The 20954-nt window shown below is 38.1% G+C and overlaps 2 protein-coding genes across 4 annotated transcripts in view; one reads left to right on the forward strand and one right to left on the reverse strand.

Moving 5' to 3' along the window:
• Window positions 1-14875, reverse strand: part of LOC113115971 (retinol dehydrogenase 13) — a 27125-nt gene extending 12250 nt beyond the window's left edge. Inside the window, exons 1-2 of one of the 2 annotated variants that reach the window (XM_026283741.1) lie at window positions 14803-14875; window positions 14477-14548 (exon numbers count right to left, since the gene is read on the reverse strand). The gene's annotated coding sequence lies outside the window, so the exon portion shown is untranslated. Of the gene's footprint in view, window positions 1-14476; window positions 14549-14684; window positions 14755-14802 lie in introns of those variants that run through there. The other variant, XM_026283742.1, reaches the window with a different exon arrangement.
• Window positions 11410-20620, forward strand: LOC113115970 (methanethiol oxidase-like). 2 transcript variants are annotated; one of them, XM_026283738.1, is made up of 12 exons: window positions 11410-11647; window positions 16245-16301; window positions 16953-17065; window positions 17193-17378; window positions 18114-18234; window positions 18312-18494; window positions 18568-18749; window positions 18844-18922; window positions 19331-19452; window positions 19548-19640; window positions 19855-19973; window positions 20119-20620. In XM_026283738.1, exons 1-12 carry the CDS (start codon window positions 11644-11646, stop codon window positions 20279-20281), a joined length of 1422 nt encoding a protein of 473 aa, XP_026139523.1. In that variant the 5' UTR covers window positions 11410-11643; the 3' UTR covers window positions 20282-20620. The 2 variants fall into 2 exon arrangements, with proteins under 2 accessions (XP_026139523.1, XP_026139524.1); XM_026283739.1 differs by having other exon boundaries at window positions 11410-11452.
• The last annotated feature ends 334 nt before the right edge of the window (window positions 20621-20954 follow it).

The following is a 20954-nucleotide window of genomic DNA, read 5'->3' on the forward strand; positions in this document are numbered from 1 at the left end:
AATTGGCTTTTAGCTATTGAAAACAATAACTATAACCATCTGAAATTAACAGCTACATTACATACATCAGCATTTAGCTTTTGTTTTTGAATTCGGTTGAAACTACAGAGAATTGGCCTTAAATTTAAAGATTAACTGTAACCATGTGAAATTAAAAGGCAATAACTGCATAGTTCTACAATCCAAACAACACACATTCAATAAGATGTTTCTTGATCAGCATTCAGTATTTTAGTTTTTAAATTTGGTTTTAAATAAAAAAAGGTCTTTACCAAGTGTCTTTATTTACAGACTAAATAAAAGTATGCTATATAAATAGATTATTCCTAAATGTTAAAATCAAATAATGTTGGTGTTAATAAAACAAAGATACAAAGTGTTTTTATTCATCCAATAAAAAAAAAATTAGGGTAATGATTCACATCTATATTTTTTTCACTTGAGCCAATGAAGAGTAAATAAATAACTATTCTCTCAAGTAAAAAAATATAGATGTGAATCATTACCCTAAATTTTTTTAATTGGATGAATGAAACACTTTTTCTCAGTGTGCTACAGCAGGTGATTTTTTTAAATCAAATTAAGTCGATGTAATTTTAAGGTAAAATGAAAATAATCTACTTTCGTTTACTTCTGGCTTTTCAAACGTGTATGCAAGTTCCACTTTACAAAAAAAAAAAAAAGTTTCGTCACAGTTTAGTCCGTTTCGTTTCTCATCCAACACGTGAGAAGTTGATCTGACCATCTCTTCATGGTCTCCTCGCGTTCAGGGCTCGGACTGGTAACAGTAAGCTCGCGCAGCTTTAGTGCGTGCAGAAAAGGGACCCTTATTTGTGCGTCTGTACACCAACGGCCGATCGCTTCCTGCTATCTGTGCCTCAGACATGAAGCCCTGCATTTCCAGTGCTGAACGCAGGCGGCAAGGAACTCGACCAGAAGTTGAAGTCGGCTGGGTGCCGCCATCTTGTAGCAGAACTTCACTTGCGTTAGCATTCCCATTGACTCCCATTCATTTTGGCGTCACTTTGACAGCGAATAGCTTTACATCTGAGGCGTTTAAAGACTCTGTTTGTCCATTATTTATTTCTAAAGATACACGACAATGTATAAAGGGCTCCATTACCTTCTATGTTACCTTATGGCCCCGTATAAACAGTTTTTGTAAAAAACAGGCTAACGATTGCGTCATAACCACTCGGCTCTCTGTCGCATTACCGTACAGACAGGAGGAGAAGCTCGCAGGCAATTAACTTAATATGGCGTACTGGCGTTACATTTTAAAATACTATACAAAATAATTAATCAGAATACTTACTCCTGCTCACTCACGACAAAGAACTCCCCGCTCAAGCTCGCCGTCTCTGCAAGATTAACGATGGCAGTTTGCACGCACAGCTACTAGAAGATTTACATCTGGCAGACAGGTTGCTGACGTCGTCAAGCTTCGTTTGAGTCTGCGCGTCAGAAACGGAAGTGCTAAAAAACGCTAAAAAATGGGCTTCATTTGTCTCAATTGAGTTCCAATGGGGTCGCTGTGTCCATTTCTTTTACTGTCTATGGCTGAACGGCTGCCCGTGTCCTGCGCACAGATTTCGAAATACTTCCACACAAATGACATAGCAAACGATTACAATGTAGTCTGTGCACGTGGCCGCACTTCCGGAAAAAATCGGCCTAAAGAAAACCAAAAACCGGCCGATTGCCGATCGCGTATTTTAAGCAAAAACCGGCCGGTTCCGATTTATGGCCGGTCAAACGGTGCATCCCTAATTCTAATCAAGGATGTCCCTATTTAATCAAAATGTATCCTTATGCAACTGTTCTCAAATCATTGGATTTTACATTAGTATTTCCTACAACACCGCTGCCAACCAGTATTTCTGTGCAACCAGTACTTCTTTTTTAATTTTTCTCACTTTTTTGAAATTCTTATACACCAGCAACATTAGAAGCTTTCCTCACAGAGAATCAGGTCATACAGGCACAGATAAAGTTAAACATTTCGTTTCTAGAAGTTGTTCATTTATCCACTCTTTGTCCCAAAATGTAAATTGTGCAGTTTTTTGTTATCAACCAAAAAAAAAATAAAAAAAGCTTGCAGGACAGGTTATGCTGGTACGAGAATATGCAGATAGCTTCTTCAACCGACACACACTCTTGATATGTGCACTAGTTTATTTGACTAAATTCAAACATGAAGGGACCACTGGGGTAATGTCCAAACACAAAAATGGTTTTGTAACAGCCAACTTTCATATCCTTTTTTCATAAGGCTTTTAGTTCCACATAATGTCAATTTAACACTAATTGTATTTGGATGTTGCATGTTGTCGTGACCATTTTTTTGGTTTACTTAAGTGACAGTAAATGTTTAATTTCTGTTGACCGACAAATGTTTCATGCTTGCTTTGATTTGGATTTGCTAGTTACCAAAAACTGCAGTTAGTTATATTTGATTAAGTGGTTGTTATGCTTTTCTGTTCAGCCAAGTGTAAAATATGTGAGTGGTCCTTTGAGAGTGAGCCAGTGTTCCTGCAGCACATGAAGAACACCCACAAACCTGGAGAGATGCCTTATGTGTGCCAGGTAAATTGAGAAAAAATAATTTGGATGAATCATTTTACCAGTCTCCATTTATAGCTGCTTTTCCACTGTCGTGCCAAACTGTTCTCATTCCATGATGATCCAGCTCAGCGGTACAGATGTGGTATCATTATCCACTGTGGTGCTCGTGATACAGATGTGCCAGTTGATTCCTTGGTATCACTAGTGTTTACATACAATATGAAATGTAAATAATAGCCATGCTATGGAGAATTATCAGATATTTTTGTTTACCTTACTCATAGCCAAACAAGTAAAAAATCCTGCAACACAGAATTCCAGGTTGAGAATGGTTTTGCTGTGCCAAACAAAGCTTGAGGGAAAATATAACTGTGACTGTTCCTTACCGTTTGGCCAGACAGTGGAAATGCGGCTTATAATAGTAGTAGTGTTTGTAATGTCTTGATACTTTCAGGTGTGTGAATACCGCTCCTCCTTCTACTCGGATGTGTTTAACCACTTTCGTACTTGGCATGAGGATACTCGCCACCTCCTGTGCCAGTACTGTCTTAAGGTTTTCAAGCATTCCACCAGTTACCAGCAGCACTATAATCGTCACCAGGTGAGCATAAATGAAAAATTGCATGCAAACACATATTCAACATGCTCTCTTTTGTATTCCTGGCAATGTTATAGTCTTCTGAAGAGATCTAAATGGATGCATTGCTTTAATATTTCGAAGAAAAAAAAATCCTGTTGTTACCAATTGACCCAACATACATTAACAAATATTTTGAGCCATTATATGACATTCTTTATTTTCTACAGAAGTCAACAGTTTACCACTGTAACAAATGCCGTCTTCAGTTCCTGTTCACAAAAGATAAAGTTGAGCATAAAATCAATCACCACAGGACTTTCCGAAAGCCTTGTGAATTGGAGGGACTCCAGCCTGGGACAAAAGTAAAATAATTGTCTGTTTACTTGAAAACTAGTTGTAACTTGTAACTTGTCGGCTGCAACAAAGTATTTTATGAATGTTTTACGTTATCTCCTTATTTCCAGGTAACCATTAGGGCATATGTTGGGCTTAAGAAGTCACCAGGTCAGGCAGCTTCAAAATCTTCCACTAACATTCAGAAAAATAGTAATAGCAGTACACAAGCTTGTAGTGGTGACCAGAAATCACAAAGACATGGACCTGGGAAGAAACAGGTCAGCAAGATGTTTGACTTCTTATCCAGGTTTCAAGAGCAGAGGTAAGCTCAGACTGCATTTTAACATATATGTTGATTATTTTCAACTGGAAATCAGAAATTTGAAGGATGTACTTTTCCTCTCTCCAGGGCACTGATGGGCAGACATAAGTGTGTGGAGTGCACTTTTGACATCCCAGACTTTGCGAATCACTACCCTACTTATGTTCACTGCTCACTCTGCTTCTATAGCACTTGCTGTTCTCGAGCTTATGCAAACCACATGATCAAGTAAGTGAAACTGAAGGTCAAATTAGTTTAGTATTTTTTTTTTTTTAATGGCAGATAATCAATGTGACAATATACTGATGGCAGTTCATTTATTAATTTCAGCAATCATGTTCCTGGAAGAGTCCCAAAAACTTCTAAAAAGGGGCCACCAAGGTAATATATTATCAGTTTTGAGTTCTGTTTTGTATACAGTCTGAAATTGTTGCTTATGGCTGTTTCATTGCTCTTTTCTAGTGGTGTTAAGCTGAGCTGTGCAGGTTGTGAATACTCCACTGCTTTAGGGAACTTGATGGCCAAACATCTCATTAAGTTCCCTTCTCACTCCTACTGTATCTTCACTCGTAAAGGTGGGTGTTCTCCGACTTAGTAGAACAATAAAACATCTATGTTTTCCTGAGTCTTTAAAAACTTACTGCATGGTCCCCTACCTGCATGCTTGCTTTTCTCTCTCTGCTTTCTTACTCCTGTAGTAACAGGGCATCAAACTCTATTGTAGGTGTCATTAATTGCATGATTATAGTAATAATACACTGTAGACACAAGTGAAGCCTTAATTAAGTCTTAATTAATAGTATCATGAAATACACTGCTACTATGAACTTATCAATTCAGATCTTTATAGGATCAAACTCATTGACAGTAGATTTCTAACATCCGAGCGTCTTAACATCGTGTGCAACCTTTGCCAACTGTTAATCTTCAAGCTTGTTTTACACACTGTTTTCACAGCTTGAATGATATTTATTGTGTAGATTAGACAACTACAATAAAGAGGGATCATTTTAACATACTTTTTTCCGTGCATTATTAGCTACACTCGAACATTACAGATATGCCTACAACATTTGCAAAGTGGCCAGTCTTGAGTAATAGCCCACAGAATGTGATCTACAACAAATCACAGGTGTGGACTATGAGCTCAAGCTGTCCATTGTCAAAATGGACAAAGTGGGCCTTTGAAATTGGTGTGACTCTACAGGATTTACAGGCAAGCCTTTGCGAGAGCACTCTGGATGAGTAAATGAGTATTTACACAAAACCTACAGCACACCACCTGAACTGGAGAATATCAGAAGGAATACAAAAAAAAAACCCTAAGTGGATTAATTTAGAAACATGACAAATGAATAACAACAAGGACTATCCATCGGGGAATTATCTGCTGCTTCTGAGCTGCTTATTGTTTTCTTTTTTCAAAAGCTAACTGACCTATCAGAACCACATGTACATTGAGCATGGTGTTATAAAATGGATTATTGGTGATGGTAAAGACACCAAGGAGAAGACTAACTCTGTGTTCCTATAATCCCTCCCCTCCCCTACAGAGTGTTTGGAGACAGATATTGAGTTCTGCCAGGTTGAGGAGGAGGTGGAGGGTCCACAAGGGGATGAAGCTAGTGATGTTGGGACACAGCCTGACTGGTTGTCCATGAAGCAGTGGAGTGTGCCCAGAGAGGAAGGAACTGTGCCAGAATTCATGGAGAGTTGTGGCCCGCAGCATATAATGACCAGGAATAGCGACGTCCTTGACTACTTCCAGCTTATTTTTCCCGACACCCTTTTTGAGCAGATTGTTTTTGAGACCAATGCCTATGCCTCTTATTGCTGCTCTCTGGGGCAGGGGGACCCTTCCTGGAAACCGGTGTCTGTAGAGGAGGTCAAAGGCTTCTTTGGACTCTCTATCCTCATGGGCATTCAAGGCCTGGGGGAGCCAGAGTTATACTGGTCCTGGGACCATCACCATGGCCGCTATGGCTCCAGAACATGGGAGCTCTTTTACAGGACCATGTCTGTCAAACGTTTCAAACAGATCGGCACTCACATCCGAATGAGCAGTATGCTTGTGGAAAACGATAACCAGAGTCCTGACAAGTTGTCCTTTTTTCAGCCCATGCTGAGCATCCTGCAGACAAGCATGCGAGACGCCTACAGGCCAAACAAGTGTCTGACAGTTGATCAAGCTTTTCTACCGAGCCATGACAAGGGAATAGCTCAGGTGAAGAGTAAAAATAACCAGCCGAGGATATGGCTACTGTGTGACTCAAAGTCAGGCTACTGCCATAAACTACTGGTCTTAACGCATCAGGAGAAAAACAAAGACCTGGGAAAAACGGTTGTATCGCAACTCTTAGAGGGCCTCGAGGGTAAACATCACCACATCTTCTTGTCCAGCTCACTTGTGTCTGTGCCACTCATGAAGGAGCTGTATGATGTTGGAACATACTGCTCCAGCTCCGTCTTGCCTCAAAGTCCAATTTTGCCCAAGGAGTTTTGGGATGAACCTATACTGAAAAATCAAGGAGATTTCCAACAGTATGAATTCGCCCCACTTCTCGCCACCAGATGGAAAGACAACAAGCAGCTGGTATGTCTCTCGACAAATGCTAGTGCAGGCAATCCGGATGTGGTGTGGAGGAGATCTCCCACTAAGATAGGAGAGCTTTGTGCTGTTGAAAGACCTCAGGCCTTCAAGTTGCTCCAAGACAACATGCGTGGTGTCGACATCTGTAATCAGCTCCTGACGTGCAACCAACTCGGCGGCCTCGTTCTCGACACCAATTGGCGGCGTCTCTTTTGGTTCCTTGTCAACTTGAGCATCATCAACTCTTTCATTGTCCTACGGGAGACCCGCAAAGACAATCCACCAGGGTGGCTTCAGGGGGGACATTTCTCGCAGGCCATCTACCGTAAACGTCTAGGGTACCAGCTGGCCAAGTGTGCCGCAAGATTTGCTCGCCAGAACCAGGTCCACGATAGCATGCTTGAGCAACAGATTGTTAAAAAAGAAAATCCGGACATGCAAGAAGGGGTCAGACATCGATTAGCCAAAATCACCCGTAGGACAAGGAGATGTAAAGTTTGCAACTTGAAAAACATGCGTCATGAGAGTGTATATGGCTGCACAGCGTGCCATGTGAATCTGTGCAAACGTTCTTGCTGCTTCTGGGACTTCCATGGTTTCTCACCTAATTTCCAAGGTTATAAAGCTCAAATGCTGACACTAAATATTAATCAATGGATTTCCAAATGTTTATCCCCTTATCAAATGTGCACAAAATTAAGGAATTTATCATTTTCAAACACTTTTTTAATTGGCATGCATTTATTTGAAGTGATTTGAAATGCATTGTATTATATATTTTTAACATGAAATATAACAAACACATTGTTTATATTCATTATCATAGATTATTATAAATGATGTTAGAATTAATTATCGTATTTTCCTCTACAGGTAACCCAAAAGTGGGATTCGTTGACACCAAGAGGTAAGTCTTTTAGAAACCAACCGTTTGATTAAAAATGGCAACCTTGGGTAGATAAATTTGAAAATGGAACAAATAATTTGGATACACCAAATTGATCAATTAATTTCAGAATTAGTTATTGCATGCACCTTTTTTATTAAATTTAAATGTAAAAATTATGGAAGAATATGTAGTTTATGCAGCTTACAGTAATGTGTGAAAATGGCTTCTTTTTTCAGTTAGCAAATTTTAAGTTGCCACATGTTGTACAGATACTGGAAAGTGACCCATTATTTTTCCTTCCAGGGAAGGCACAGACTCTGGAATTAAATACAGAACGGAAATGTTGGAAAGAGGCTTGAACAGACCTTCAGCCAACATTAAAATCTCAAGTGGCGCCGATGCTGGTCTTGATGAAGACATGGACCAGGAAATGGCCCCTCTAGAAGATGAAGATACTGACTCGGACTCTGAGAAGACTGAAAGTGATGAAGACATGCCACATGAAACCGAGGCTAAAGAGGAGGTAGAGGTAACCGTAACCAATACACTTACTCAACCTGTGAAAAACAGAGAGGAGACTCTGTCTATTCATCAGCGTCGAATACTACTCCTTGCACTGTGCTCCGGGGTCCAGAAAGCGGCTAAAGAAATGGACACCAAACCTCAGCTTATCAAGACTTGGCTTCAAGACAAAGAAGATCAATTAAATGAATGCAGCAGCACAAGCTGTGGAGAGGCCGTTGATCGTCTTGTTGAGTGGGTTTTGACTCAACGGGAACAGCAGCGTCCAATCAATGAGGCAAAACTATTTGAAAAAGCTTCAGAGCTCCAAAGCCAAACCAATGAGATAAATTCTTTCCGTATTTCATACGAGTGGGCTGTGAGCTTCATGATGCTGCACAAATTGGGCTTGGATACCCCTTTGACAGTAGATCGGGAACTCCCTAATGCCATGGAGGAAAACTGCCATCGCTACACAGAGTTGGTGCACAGTAAAATAAAGACAAACAACATTTCACAGTCTGTCTTTGGTGCTATGGACCAGCTTTCTGTTTTTGTGGACTTTAAAATGCTGAATGAAAATACCAGAATAAACAGAGAGACTGCTTTTCAGTTTACTGGGTTTGGGAAGCCCTTCTTAAAGATTTACCTTTCAATGCTTGCAAATGGTACAATGCTACCTGCAGTGCTCTTCACAAGTCAGAGCACAAAAGTGCTGAACAGAAGCCCACCAGACTCAGTCCTACTTATGACCAAGGAGGAAGGTTTCACTGCAGCGGAAGAGCTTGAAATTTGGGCCACCAAAGTGTGGAAGCAGCATCTCGACTCACAGAATGAAAATGATGCTCTGCTGGTTATGGATGGACATCATAGCCAAACATATGAGAGTATCATATCTGCAGTCAGTGGCAGCAAAACATTCCCTGCCATAGTTCCAGCTGGTTGTACAAGCAGACTTCAACCTCTAGAGATGTGTGTACGTCCTGTGCTGCAAAGGTTACTTCTAGCTCGTTGGGCACAACGACCTATCAATTGTGCATCTGGGGTTCAGCGTGAAGCTCTGTTGGAGCTTCTTGTATCCTGGTTGGAAGAGGCCATGTCTTGCTTCTCTGGTAGGCCTGAATTTGTTCAACACTCATTCTGCTTGGCTCGCCTGCTTCCTTATCAGGAAGCACATACAAATTTGCCTGGTTCACCTTTGGAGCTATTAAATAAGCTGTCGGAGGCCACTCTAGAACCTGAAGTTGTAGAACTTGATTCAGAAGAAGAAGAGCCAATGGATGCAAACACTGTAGACAAAGTGAACCAAGTAACAGAGAAAATTGATTTGACACAGGAGCCAGAGGATGAAGAAGTCAGTCAAACAAATGATAAAGATGTAATGCCAATTGAAATAAAAAACACAGACCAACAAAAGGAAAGATTTGATGAATGTTTGGAAATTGCAAGTGAGTCCACAGATGTCTCGCATTCATCCCCTGAATCAGAGACTCCTCCACACAACTCTGAACAAGAGCAATTCTCAGAATCTGGTCAGGATGCTAACACTTCCCAAACGGACTCTGCAAACAGGTGATAATTGATCTACAGAGACATTGTGAAGTTGAACGGAAGGAAACCTATTTGGACTGAATGTCACTCTGAATATTTAATTTACATCTACTTTAATTTACCTATTGTGTTGTGGAGTGAAAATGTAAAAATATTTTTTTTAAATTCTAAATACTGTATAGATTTACAGGATAGACCTTGCATGATTGATTTTTGCAAAGTTTTCTACTGTTTGTTCTTTTTGTTTATTCACTAGCATAAAATGATCCAATAACTCCCAGAGTGTTAGGATTTTTTTTGGTTTATGGACCGATATTATTTGTTTCAATTCGACATCCTCTGAAAGCAAATCAGCATTTTTGCACCTGCTTAAGTCTGTCATTTCAAAGCTGTAATGCCTCTACACGATTGTCATACTCTCACAGTGGATGTGATATAAATCTCGTCATCAGCTTTGCATGTCGTCTGCACATATGCCTGACTGGAGGTCGAGTATCACAAAGCTTGCATCAACCATTTGAAGAAGCAGAAGGCAAAAGAAAATAATAATCTCAAGAATCATTCAAAGGCTGTTTGGTTAAGAGCTATTTAAAATGGTTTAATTCAGTAACCAATTACTATAGCTCTTGAATTTAGATAGGCCATTACAGAACAATACAACTTTTATTTCATAGCTTTACAGAGTCTGTTATTACATTATGGCTGTTCTAAAGTTCAGCATGTGGGCTGGTAGCAGGCTCAGACTGTCTTAAAGTTCTTCCATTTTGGTTATTTAACTTCTTCCAGAATGAATAAACAGTAAGACGTGCTAAAGAGTCTTAGCATTGCAGCAGCAGTGAATGGAGTGGGATCAGTATGTATATTCAGTATTGATTTCAGCATCTGAATTTACCGTAGCAACCACAGGATGGTGTAACTACACTCCGGGTGTCATTCATTGACATTCAATAAGACATTAAAGGCTTACTTTGGTTTCATCTCCATTGGCTGCAACAATTTTGTATGTAATTTACATGTACTAAATAGTGGGGCTTTATGTAAACAGTCTGATCATGAAGGTAAGTGGGAGTTCATATAACTGGGGGTCTTTTGGATGTTGTTTTGATGAAACTGTCAAATCTGAGGTAAAAGTGTTATATGTGTGACTTCGCATTTTTGACTAATGAATAAAATGTAAATAAACTCAGTTTGTGTATAAAGCCCTCTCTTTTCCCTATGCTTCCCTGCTTTGTTTTAATGTGGACAGAAAGAGGTTTCCCACACTGCCCGCCAGAGATCAACATCTGCACTCAGATTCCTAAAAACTTGTACCTTCAAGTTTGCGCTCTATTTTGAAGAGAATGCGCATTACCTGAATGTTATGTAAAAGTGATTCATACAGGACAGTGACAGCACAGAGCAGGATGTTGATTTGTAACAAAGCATAAATAATTCTAAAAAATAATTTTGACTGATTCTGACTATATTTGACTTTTTGCCCTCACACAAAGAATACTTAACAGATTAGATACATTTTTCTAAACTTTGTAACTTTTTTCTGGGATGTAGCACCACCAAATTGTTTTCAGATAACTTAACTGAAGATTTGATTGTTCATTTTTAAGTTAAACCATTTTTGGAAATTTAATGTTTATCCACCGTGATACCTAAAATGAAAGTTAATTAAAATGTAAACCTGAAGTTGTGTATAGGTGCCAGTGGGACTTAAAACATTCAGAATTTAGAGATTCAGAAAATAAATCCCACATTCTGTATACGTTTATAGGCTTGCTTTTCATTAAAATGTTTTAAACCTGAACATGCTGTAAAAATGTTTGATATTGGAATTAGTTATTCACCCTTGATAACTTAATTCAAATCCAGAAATTGATAGAATTCAGTTTCGAATTGCGAATATTACTGAAAAGCTGTAGATTTACTATAAATATGGAAATATCCGATTTTTAACATTGCAGTTTGGCGATTTGTTTTCTGCTACGGAAAAGAAAAAAAGTGTATAGCAGCTGCAGAGCTAACCAAGGTTATTAACCTGTGAATGAGCTAAAGTTATGCAGTAGGCAAAAATAACCCAGAAAGGGGCCGCGTTTCCTGTTTGTGGGCTGATTTCCTGAGACCTAGGTGACAAACAACATTGATCTATTTATTCTGCAGTCGAATACCTGGGTTTGGTTTTAAGTATCATCTCTCAATTCCCTGTGGTATTATCACTGAAAGAGTTAATTCAATAGATACATAAACTCTTTTTGCACGTCCGCGGCGCTTTGTTTGGTCATTAAGTTTTTCCCGCGTTTGGAAGCAAAAGCAGCAGCATGGGTGAGTGTCTTCTAGTGCACTTTGTGGCATTATGGCAGACTTTATTTTAAGTATTAGATATTTCCGTCTGAAGTACACAGCTGCTTCAGTCTGGAATAAAGAATTGCTTCGCTACAAATGCTTTACCTTTAGGCATAATCGTGTTATTTGTAAGACTACCTGTAAAAATTATTACGTTTGAATTCGTGCAATATCTTCGGAATGCATTACATTTAGTTTTTAACGTGTTAACGGAGGCTATTTAAATCCTTAATGTAGTTACAAATTTGTATCGGTGGTTGAAAAATAACATGCTGTTATTGTAATTATTTGCTCAATTTTTTGCAAATATTAATACAGTGGTGCAATAGAGAAATAATTATGTGAATAACATATGTAATAAAAAGATTAACTTATATGTTATGGGTTTCTACAAACACAGCCCTTTAAAATTGTTGTTTCTTTGTGTGTGTGTGTGTGTGTGTGTGTGTGTGTGTGTGTGTGTGTGTGTGTGTGTGTTGCGATGTGGCTTCATGATGATTAATGATTAAACTTCAAAAGGCTATGATTTCATGATATAAAGACGAGCGCTGCAGGTCAAAGTCCGATGCTGCGCTGCTTTGCACTCTGCCATTACATATTTCTATATTTCTACCAAACGCTCCACCTGCCGGAAGAGAATGAATGTGTAATTTGAATACAACTGTTGTTTTGTTCAGATTTCAGACCAATGCAAAAATCGACCAATGTTTTTATCCTGCAAACATGCAGAGCTTTAAATGTGAACTGGTGGATCGATAAAAAGACAATGCATTATAAAAATCTAAACATTATAGGGGTGTGCGGTAATATCATAACCGTTATTTTAACGATGTGCGATTTGATATTATCGAGTATATCAAGAAAAGCAAACAAAACACATATAGTATGTGGTGAAGTCTAGTAGCATTTAGAGTGCGTTCTTTCACTGCATGAATCTGTCTTTTAAAATGAATGATCATATAATTCAAAATATAGGGCAGAAAATGTATATACTGATATAAATTCATATAGTTAATATCACAAGAGAAGTGCCGTTTTATCACCAAAAGTAAGCATGATTATAAATGTGATATTAATTTTATACAACAGTTCAATAAATAAGTAGTTAATAAAAAGATACTTATGTTTTAGACACCACATTTCCTGTTTTTGCTCTATTTCTCCAACAAAAATCATTCCAAACAGCCACAGCACTGTTATGCGTCTCTGAGCAATGTGATAGTGTTTCATTCCTGAATGAATCAACACTTTAAATGACTCACTTAACAGTGACTTGCTGCCACTATGAAGGTATTTTTGGTGCAAAACAACTGATCGTCTGTGGCAAAGGAATTTGTAGTTGTAGAGAATAGCCACACATGTGTACCAGTAAATTTGAAGTCACAGACAAGAGTTGCAAACTGATAGTTTTTTTTTTTTACTCTTCCACAAACACAATAGTTACAGCTTCTCGAATTCTCCACCGCAGGTACACAAATCCTATTCTACGAATCACAAATCAAGAAACACTTAGGCTCCCGTTTTGCTACTATTGCTGCAGTGAATATGGTGCAAAACACATTCGTCACGGAAAAAATTTGTACATCCGCAATCAGTATGTGAATTCTTGCAATGAGATTTGCACACTTGTAGAATGTTTTCTTACACATATGTACAGTATATTTTTGCTTCGATGATTTTTCTAGCATAAACAACAACTGCGTAACGACAACGGCTTGAATCTGCTGCTACGAGTTGCAAAACATTGTTTTTCACTTGCAAAATAATAAGTTTCGCTCACTCTGACCAATGGTGCAAAAGTGATCTGTGCATCTCTAGAGGAAATGGTGGGCACTGTTTAGAGTTTAGAGATCTAGTGGGCGTCTATCAGCGGGGAGGAATAAGAAACTTTTGTGAGCTGATAGCATCTTCCGAAGCAGATAGCGGAAACCTTCTTTTTCGGACATCACTCACCATTATACTGTACATTTGTTTATAATTTAAATATTAAATGAGTTTAGCTCCAACCCTGATAAAACTGATATAACTTTTAAGAGTATGATTATTTATAACACACAATGAATATCATTGTAAATCTACTACATTTATATATTGAGTTACATTTTATTTTGATGGTCAGATCTTATGGCTGTTTGAGAAAAAAATATATTATTATTATTTATAAGTGGTCTTTGTTTTTCTGTAAAGTAGCATAAGTAACATAGCAAGATACATGACTTATTATACATTATAACTATGATAAAAATAATCCATTGTTACTTAAGTGGATGCAACATTTTCATTGTTTTAAATAATCATACTCTTAAAAGCTATAACCACAAATAAATCAATATTATAACATATTAAAACTGTTCTTATGAATATTCATATGATGATACAACATATTATACGTTTTTCATAATGCATTGTGCATTCATTATAATTCCTTGAGAATACCCGTATAATGTATTATAAATAAGGGCTCCATAGAAAGTGTTACCAAACATTCAACCCAGATGTGCTTGTATGCACTTTGGAAATATTAAATGCACTATATACTATCTGAATACATCTACAAGGAAAGTGCAATTTATTTATAATCCATCACATATCATTAAAGCTCCATTCCTTACAATATATGGTATATGGTAAGCAGGAAAAACTACCATACAACAACAGAACAGTTTATAATAAAATAAAGTACATTTACAATATTTGTTAACCAATCTTTCTAGATTAAAGTATTGCTAGTCTCGTTCTGTGGGTTAGTGAAGAGCAGCAGCCGGTGGTTAACTCAGCTAACGTAGTAGTTGATGGCAGATTACTCACCTGTTGTTAGCACCGCTATGATGGCAAGAAAACACTCCAATACACCTCCGTTACAGAACAGATGACCACAACCTGAAAATAAAATATAGAAGTACATAACTTTACTATTTAAACGTTAGCTCACTGCTATCAACGTATTTCTGACATATCTTGCGATAAAGAGTCAGCGAATAATTATAATATTCTCTGATTGATGTAAGTTAATCACCGTCAGGCTCTCAAATACCCCCTACAACGATAAGATTCACTAACTTCAACATAACAAAAATCGGATAGTGTAGCTCTTCTGATTGGCTAAAACTCTATGATCTCTGAATAGTACCCACCGTTTCCTCTGCAGATGCACACAGATCACTTTAGCTATTAGCACTAATTGTCACACAGATATGTGGCGCGAAGGGGAAAGCGCGCGAAACTTAACATTTACAAGTGAAAAACAGCTTTGATACTCATAGCAGCAGATTCACGCCATTGTTGTTATGCACTTGTGTTTGTGCTAGAAAAGGCATCCAAGAAAATATATATATAAGAAAACATTCTACAAGTGCGCAAATCTACCCCTACTGGAAATCTTATTTCAAATACTCAAATACTGATTTGCGGATGTATCATTCGTCCGTGACTTAACTTTTTTTTTATGCAGGTGTGTGAATGTGTTTTGCACCATATTCACTGCAGCAATAGTAGCAAAACATGTGAGCCTAAGTGTTTCTTGTTTTGAGATTCGTAGAATAGGATTTGTGCACCTGCGGTGGAGTATTCGAGAAGCTGTAACTATTGTGTTTGTGGAAGAGGAAAAAAAATCTACCAGTTTGCAACTTTTGTCTATGACTTCAAATTTACTGGTACACGTGTGGCTATTCTCAACAACTACAAATTCCTCTGTCACAGACGCTCAGTTGTTTTGCACCAAATAACTTAACATGCCACCTACTGCCATTTTTAATTTCACATTTAAGGTACCTTTTCATTAAAAAAAAATATAATTTCAAACATCAGTTTTCAATGTTTAAAATATCAAAACATTATTCATGCATTTGTAATTGCAGGTTAAAGTATTTAATTTCCCTTAGAGTTCCATTAAACAGTGTGTAAGTACATTTAAATGACACTTGTAATACCAGCCTCTGTGTTTCCACTTCATTGCAAAGATACATTTTGTTGATACTGATTTAATTTGCTTGATAACAAACCAAATGCGAGAATTTGACTCAAAAGATGACGCACACTGCTAGAAAAAAATAGAATTACCCTACCTCGCTGATATGGTATTAATTTTATTTGTGCAGGTCTTAAAAATCTGAGCTTAAAAATCCTGCAGAAAGCCTGGGTTGATCAGTGTGTGGGTTGATCAGTGTGTGGGTTGACCTGCACATAACCCAAAAAAAACTTGTCTAGCTATCAGGGGATGTTGAACAATCCTTGGCAAGACACAGTTGTCCCCTCCTAGACTGTGATATTGACCATCTGTTGTAGTTGGTATGTGTACTTGTAAGTGTATTGTTTTCAAACATTTACAGGGCAGTAAAAAGTGTAATATAGTAGTGTCCAGTAGTTCACTTGTCGATCCATCATTCATGTCTTTTAAGAATGAACACATGAGTTTAGGACTCACACTTATATGATGGTGCACTATGCAGGTCAAGAGATCATCAAACCCTCCACACTTAAATAATAAGCAATCATTAATGCTTTAATAATTGCTCAACTGAGTGTAACTCACATATTAATATTTGAGATGTGACATATGCTCTTTCTCTGCTTGCAGCTTCAACCTGTTCAAGATGTGGACCAGGATATAAAACCCCTTTACACGCCATGAAAGGTGAGTTGCTTTAAAAAATAAGACCATATATTGTTTGAATAATAAAGTGGTAGTTTATATTAACATATGAGTTGGTAATATATAGTTGCAACTTGCAAGGTACTACAAGGTAACAGTGACCTTTGCTTTGGAGACTCGCTGAAACTTTCTAAACTCTATTATCAATGCAAAATGTATATTCCTGCAGCTCCTCCTGCACACCACTAGAGGTCCTCCTCACTTGTCAATTGGCATTGTTTTTGAAAGGTCGAAGTCCCAATGCACTTGAACCAGTGCCTATAAGCTTGTGTGCATGATACACTTATTCACAATATAGGGAGCTGATTTAGAGGCATCTCATGTCTCTTTTGAATTGGCTTACTTCAAAAAATATATATATATAAATAATAACAATTTATTTTTAAAATTATACAATTGAATAAACAACAACTTGTTTTAATTGTATTTTTTAAATAAACTGGATAAATATGTTTATTCTAAATTGTGTATTTAATCATGCAAAACACTTAACAGCAGATTTTTTTTATTTTTAGTGCATTACTGTCACTAGGACACACATGGTACACCCTTTAGGAATTTATTGATAAATTATAAGACACAAATATCACTCTGCATTTAGACTCTAAACTTTAACATAAATTCTTCCTACAGGGCCTCGAGAAGAGATTGTCTACCTACCATGCATTTACCGCAACACAGACATTCAGAAACCTGACTATCTTGCGACTGTTGATGTCAATCCACAATCTCCCAATTTTTGCAAGGTAAAAGCAAATGTGATTTATAAATATAAACTATTCTGGATTCAAATGTGTCATCAACATGTTTCCTTTTAATATTTGTAGTATAACACCTATTGAGATGCATTTCTTTTGTAATGCAATGGTCTAGGTGATTCACAGGCTGCCCATGCCCAATCTAAAGGATGAGCTACACCATTCTGGTTGGAATGCCTGTAGCAGTTGTTATGATGATCCCTCCAAAAGACGCAATCTTCTCATTCTGCCTTCCATGATCTCCTCTCGTATCTACGTCGTTGATGTAGGGACGGATCCACGGGCCCCACGGCTTCATAAGGTTCATTTAAGTAAACACAAGAGCTGTCTGTAAAGGAATACCCTTATTGTGATGGTGTTAACTTTGTGGATGAACATCTGGGTTAGTAATAAAATGCTGATCTATTATATAGAGTTTTTTTTAGCTGCATGTTATAGAACTTGATACTTCATGTTTGGTCAACTCAGGCAAGCAAATGAAAAGACTTGAAAAGACTTCTGACCAATGGAGGTCACAGTCTCAAAGATGAACCACATCAAATATTGTGATGTTTTCATATCTTCTTCATCTATAATACAAATCTAAAGCAACATTTTTGGTTAAAATACATGTCCTATATATTTTGGCAGTGAATTAAGAATGAATTCCCTTGTTTTTAGTAAATCATGGCCAGGTTATACTAATACATTCCCTAATTTTGTAAATCGTGGCCATGTAGTAAGTATTAATTCATACCCTCGAATAAGTGAACACATTCTTAATCCGTAGCCATGATAAATTTATTTTGATCATGTGTGGGGCTCCATAGTTTACCCCCAGTATTTGTTTCAATTTCTGTAAAAAAAAAAAAACTTTAAAAGCCCAGAAGCATGAGATCAGTTATTAATCAAGTATCACCCATATTCATTGATTTTGTTTAACATCTACAACATAATGCTTACATTAAGTGTGACTGTCCCTTAATACATGACTGTTGACATTAAGAAGTTTTGTTCTTGCCAAGACCATGAATTCTTTGCATCTCTCCTCCTCCAGATAGTCGAGCCCATAGATCTGTTCTGGAAATGCGGCCTTGCCAACCCCCACACTTCTCACTGCTTAGGCAGTGGCCAAATCATGATCAGTACCATGGGCGATCCGTCTGGCAATGGCAAGGGTAAGATGCTGTGTTCACCTCTATTTATTTTCAATACACATTTTAGGCTTACCTTTTTATTTATGGTCATTTTTAAGGTGGTTTTGTGTTGTTGGATGGCAAGACTTTTGAAGTGATTGGCAACTGGGAGCAGCCAGGTGAAGCAGCACCCTTTGGTTATGACTTCTGGTACCAGCCTCGCCACAACGTCATGATCAGCACTGAATGGGGAGCACCCAAGGCATTGGCAAACGGCTTCAACCCTGCAGATGTCAAAGCTGGTATGTGTGTATTCAAGATGAAGTTCAGGAGTCGTTGTAGCTGACTGGCAGTGATGATCAGATCTGTTTGTAGGTCATTATGGGCAGCGCCTTCATGTGTGGGACTGGACCACACACAAGCGGATTCAGACTCTGGATCTGGGGGAAGAGGGTGCTATTCCTCTGGAGATCCGCTTCCTGCATGACCCTGATGCAGCTGAAGGGTTCGTGGGCTGCGCGCTTCAGAGCACCATCTTCCGCTTCTACAAGACTCGGGCAAGTACATAAAAAGTGTTTTCATTAAAATCTTCTCTAAACATTTTCTAAAGGCTTCAAAAAAAAGGTTTAAAGACCAGTTGTCATTTAACAGAAAGGGGACTGGGCAGCAGAGAAAGTCATCCATATTCCAAGCAAAAAAGTGAAAGATTGGGCTCTTCTTGAAATGCCAGGTGAATACTTTTAAAAATGTAACAGTATTTTTACTTTTTTTACTTTTTTTTTCACTCAGGGGATGAACAAACAATAATTAGTATATGTACAATATAATTTCCAAACAAAAAAAGTACTATAGTATAGTTGTACTGTAGCACAGAAGAATTTTGACATCAGTAACCTCCTAAATACAATGATTCCCTTGGCAAAGGACCCTTTCTAAAACATAAAAGTTGCTGTGTATGTATATATATATATATATATATATATGGGTATGTATATAGGGTATGTATATTTCTAAATATTTTTTGTGTGATGTAATGCATACCCCCCCCCCCCCCTTTAAATTATTTCCTGTACTCCAGTTTGACAATGGAGGAAAAGAATATTAGACACTGATTTACTCATGTTTTTTTTTGCCATAGGTCTCATAACGGACATCTTGATCTCACTGGACGACCGCTTCCTGTACTTCAGTAACTGGCTGCATGGAGACATTCGACAGTATGACATCACGGACAGGAGGAATCCACGTATGGTTGGTCAGGTACGACATCTTGGATTAGAAGGATCAAGACACCTTTGTCTACATATCTAAAATCAAAAGTGTCAAATAGTAATTTAATGAAATGGATTTTTTAGGTCTTCGTTGCAGGCAGTATCTTAAAAGATGGACCAGTGAAAGTATTGGAGGACAAAGAACTGGATAACCAGCCTGCCCCACGGATAATAAAGGTACCTTTTTTGTTATTCCCAATTATGCTTCCTGTGAACTCTGTGAACACATTTGAGTAAGCCATTATGTGAAGGCAAACAGCCTAAAGCTGTTGGTAACTAATTGACAGATGACCCAGCTTATTGAACTCCAAATCACTAGGTCATGCAGACGTAAACAGAGCAATTAGAGCACATCATTTGTTGGAGGTTAAAACGTTCCTTTCCTCATCAGGGCAAGCGTGTGCAGGGAGGCCCTCAGATGCTCCAGCTGAGCTTGGATGGAAAACGTCTGTACGTCACCACCTCTTTATACAGTGCCTGGGACAAGCAGTTCTACCCTGACCTCGTCAAGTGAGACAAAAGGATTTTTATTTTTAATTTTACTTGAGTATTGTATGTAAATCAAAGATTAAGAAATAAGGCTTTTTCAGAATGGTTTCAGAAGTAACCTCTGGTTTGTTTATTATGCTGCAACATGTGTCTTATTTCTCTTGAGGGAGGGGTCGGTCATGATGCAGATTGACGTGGACACAGATAAAGGCGGCCTGAAGCTCAATGAGAATTTCCTTGTGGATTTCGGAGCAGAACCAGATGGTCCTGCACTTGCCCATGAGCTCAGATATCCTGGTGGAGACTGCACTTCTGACATCTGGTTATGAAATTGGGGCCAAGCCATTATGTTCCAAGGAAGAGAATTTATTATTCCCATTTTCTCAGTGGATATATCACCAGTATCATGATCACGTTTAATATATGTATGGACCAAATCCTTCAAGGGATCATCTGATTGCGATTTCAAGTTTTCCTTTCTCTTTGGAGTGTCACAAGCTGTTGGTGCAAAATGAAGATCTGTAAAGTTGTAAAGACTTAAGTTTCAAATCCATAGAGATGTTCTTTATAAAAGTTAAGAGTCAACCACACACCCCCTAAAACAGCTCATTCATACACGCCCCCCACGACTACGTCACTGTGTGGGAAGATTTGCATAATGCCGCCCAAATGTTCACACAAAGAAAGAAGGCGTAAATCTCTCGCTGTAGTATTGTTGCTGCTGCCATGTCGTGGAGACGCTGTGTGTTTCATTGTGAAAGCACAACTACTTTGGCCTTCCGAAAGAGGACACAACTAGAAATCAGTTTAGTTGTATTTACAACACCGTTCCGGAACAGTTCAACCCAAATATTCAGATTTGTGCAGTTCATTTTAATGGAGGATGAGGACTGTTTCCTGTGAGAGTAGCCTACAATGCTGGTGTCTGTTTCTATGAAGTGGGGCAGTTCCAACTTTGCAAGGACAGTCTGGCGCTTCTGACTCACAGCCTGTAAGTAAGTT

The sequence above is a fragment of the Carassius auratus genome, chromosome 16, assembly GCF_003368295.1.
Source record: "Carassius auratus strain Wakin chromosome 16, ASM336829v1, whole genome shotgun sequence".
Taxonomy (NCBI): domain Eukaryota; kingdom Metazoa; phylum Chordata; class Actinopteri; order Cypriniformes; family Cyprinidae; genus Carassius; species Carassius auratus.

Bases quoted from the DNA above. Each gene is read 5' to 3' on its own strand.
- LOC113115970 (XM_026283738.1), top strand. The intron at 19,453-19,547 runs GTACGACATCTT...TGGATTTTTTAG, and splicing joins ATCCACGTATGGTTGGTCAG to GTCTTCGTTGCAGGCAGTAT. The intron at 19,974-20,118 runs GTGAGACAAAAG...ATTTCTCTTGAG, and splicing joins TTCTACCCTGACCTCGTCAA to GGAGGGGTCGGTCATGATGC.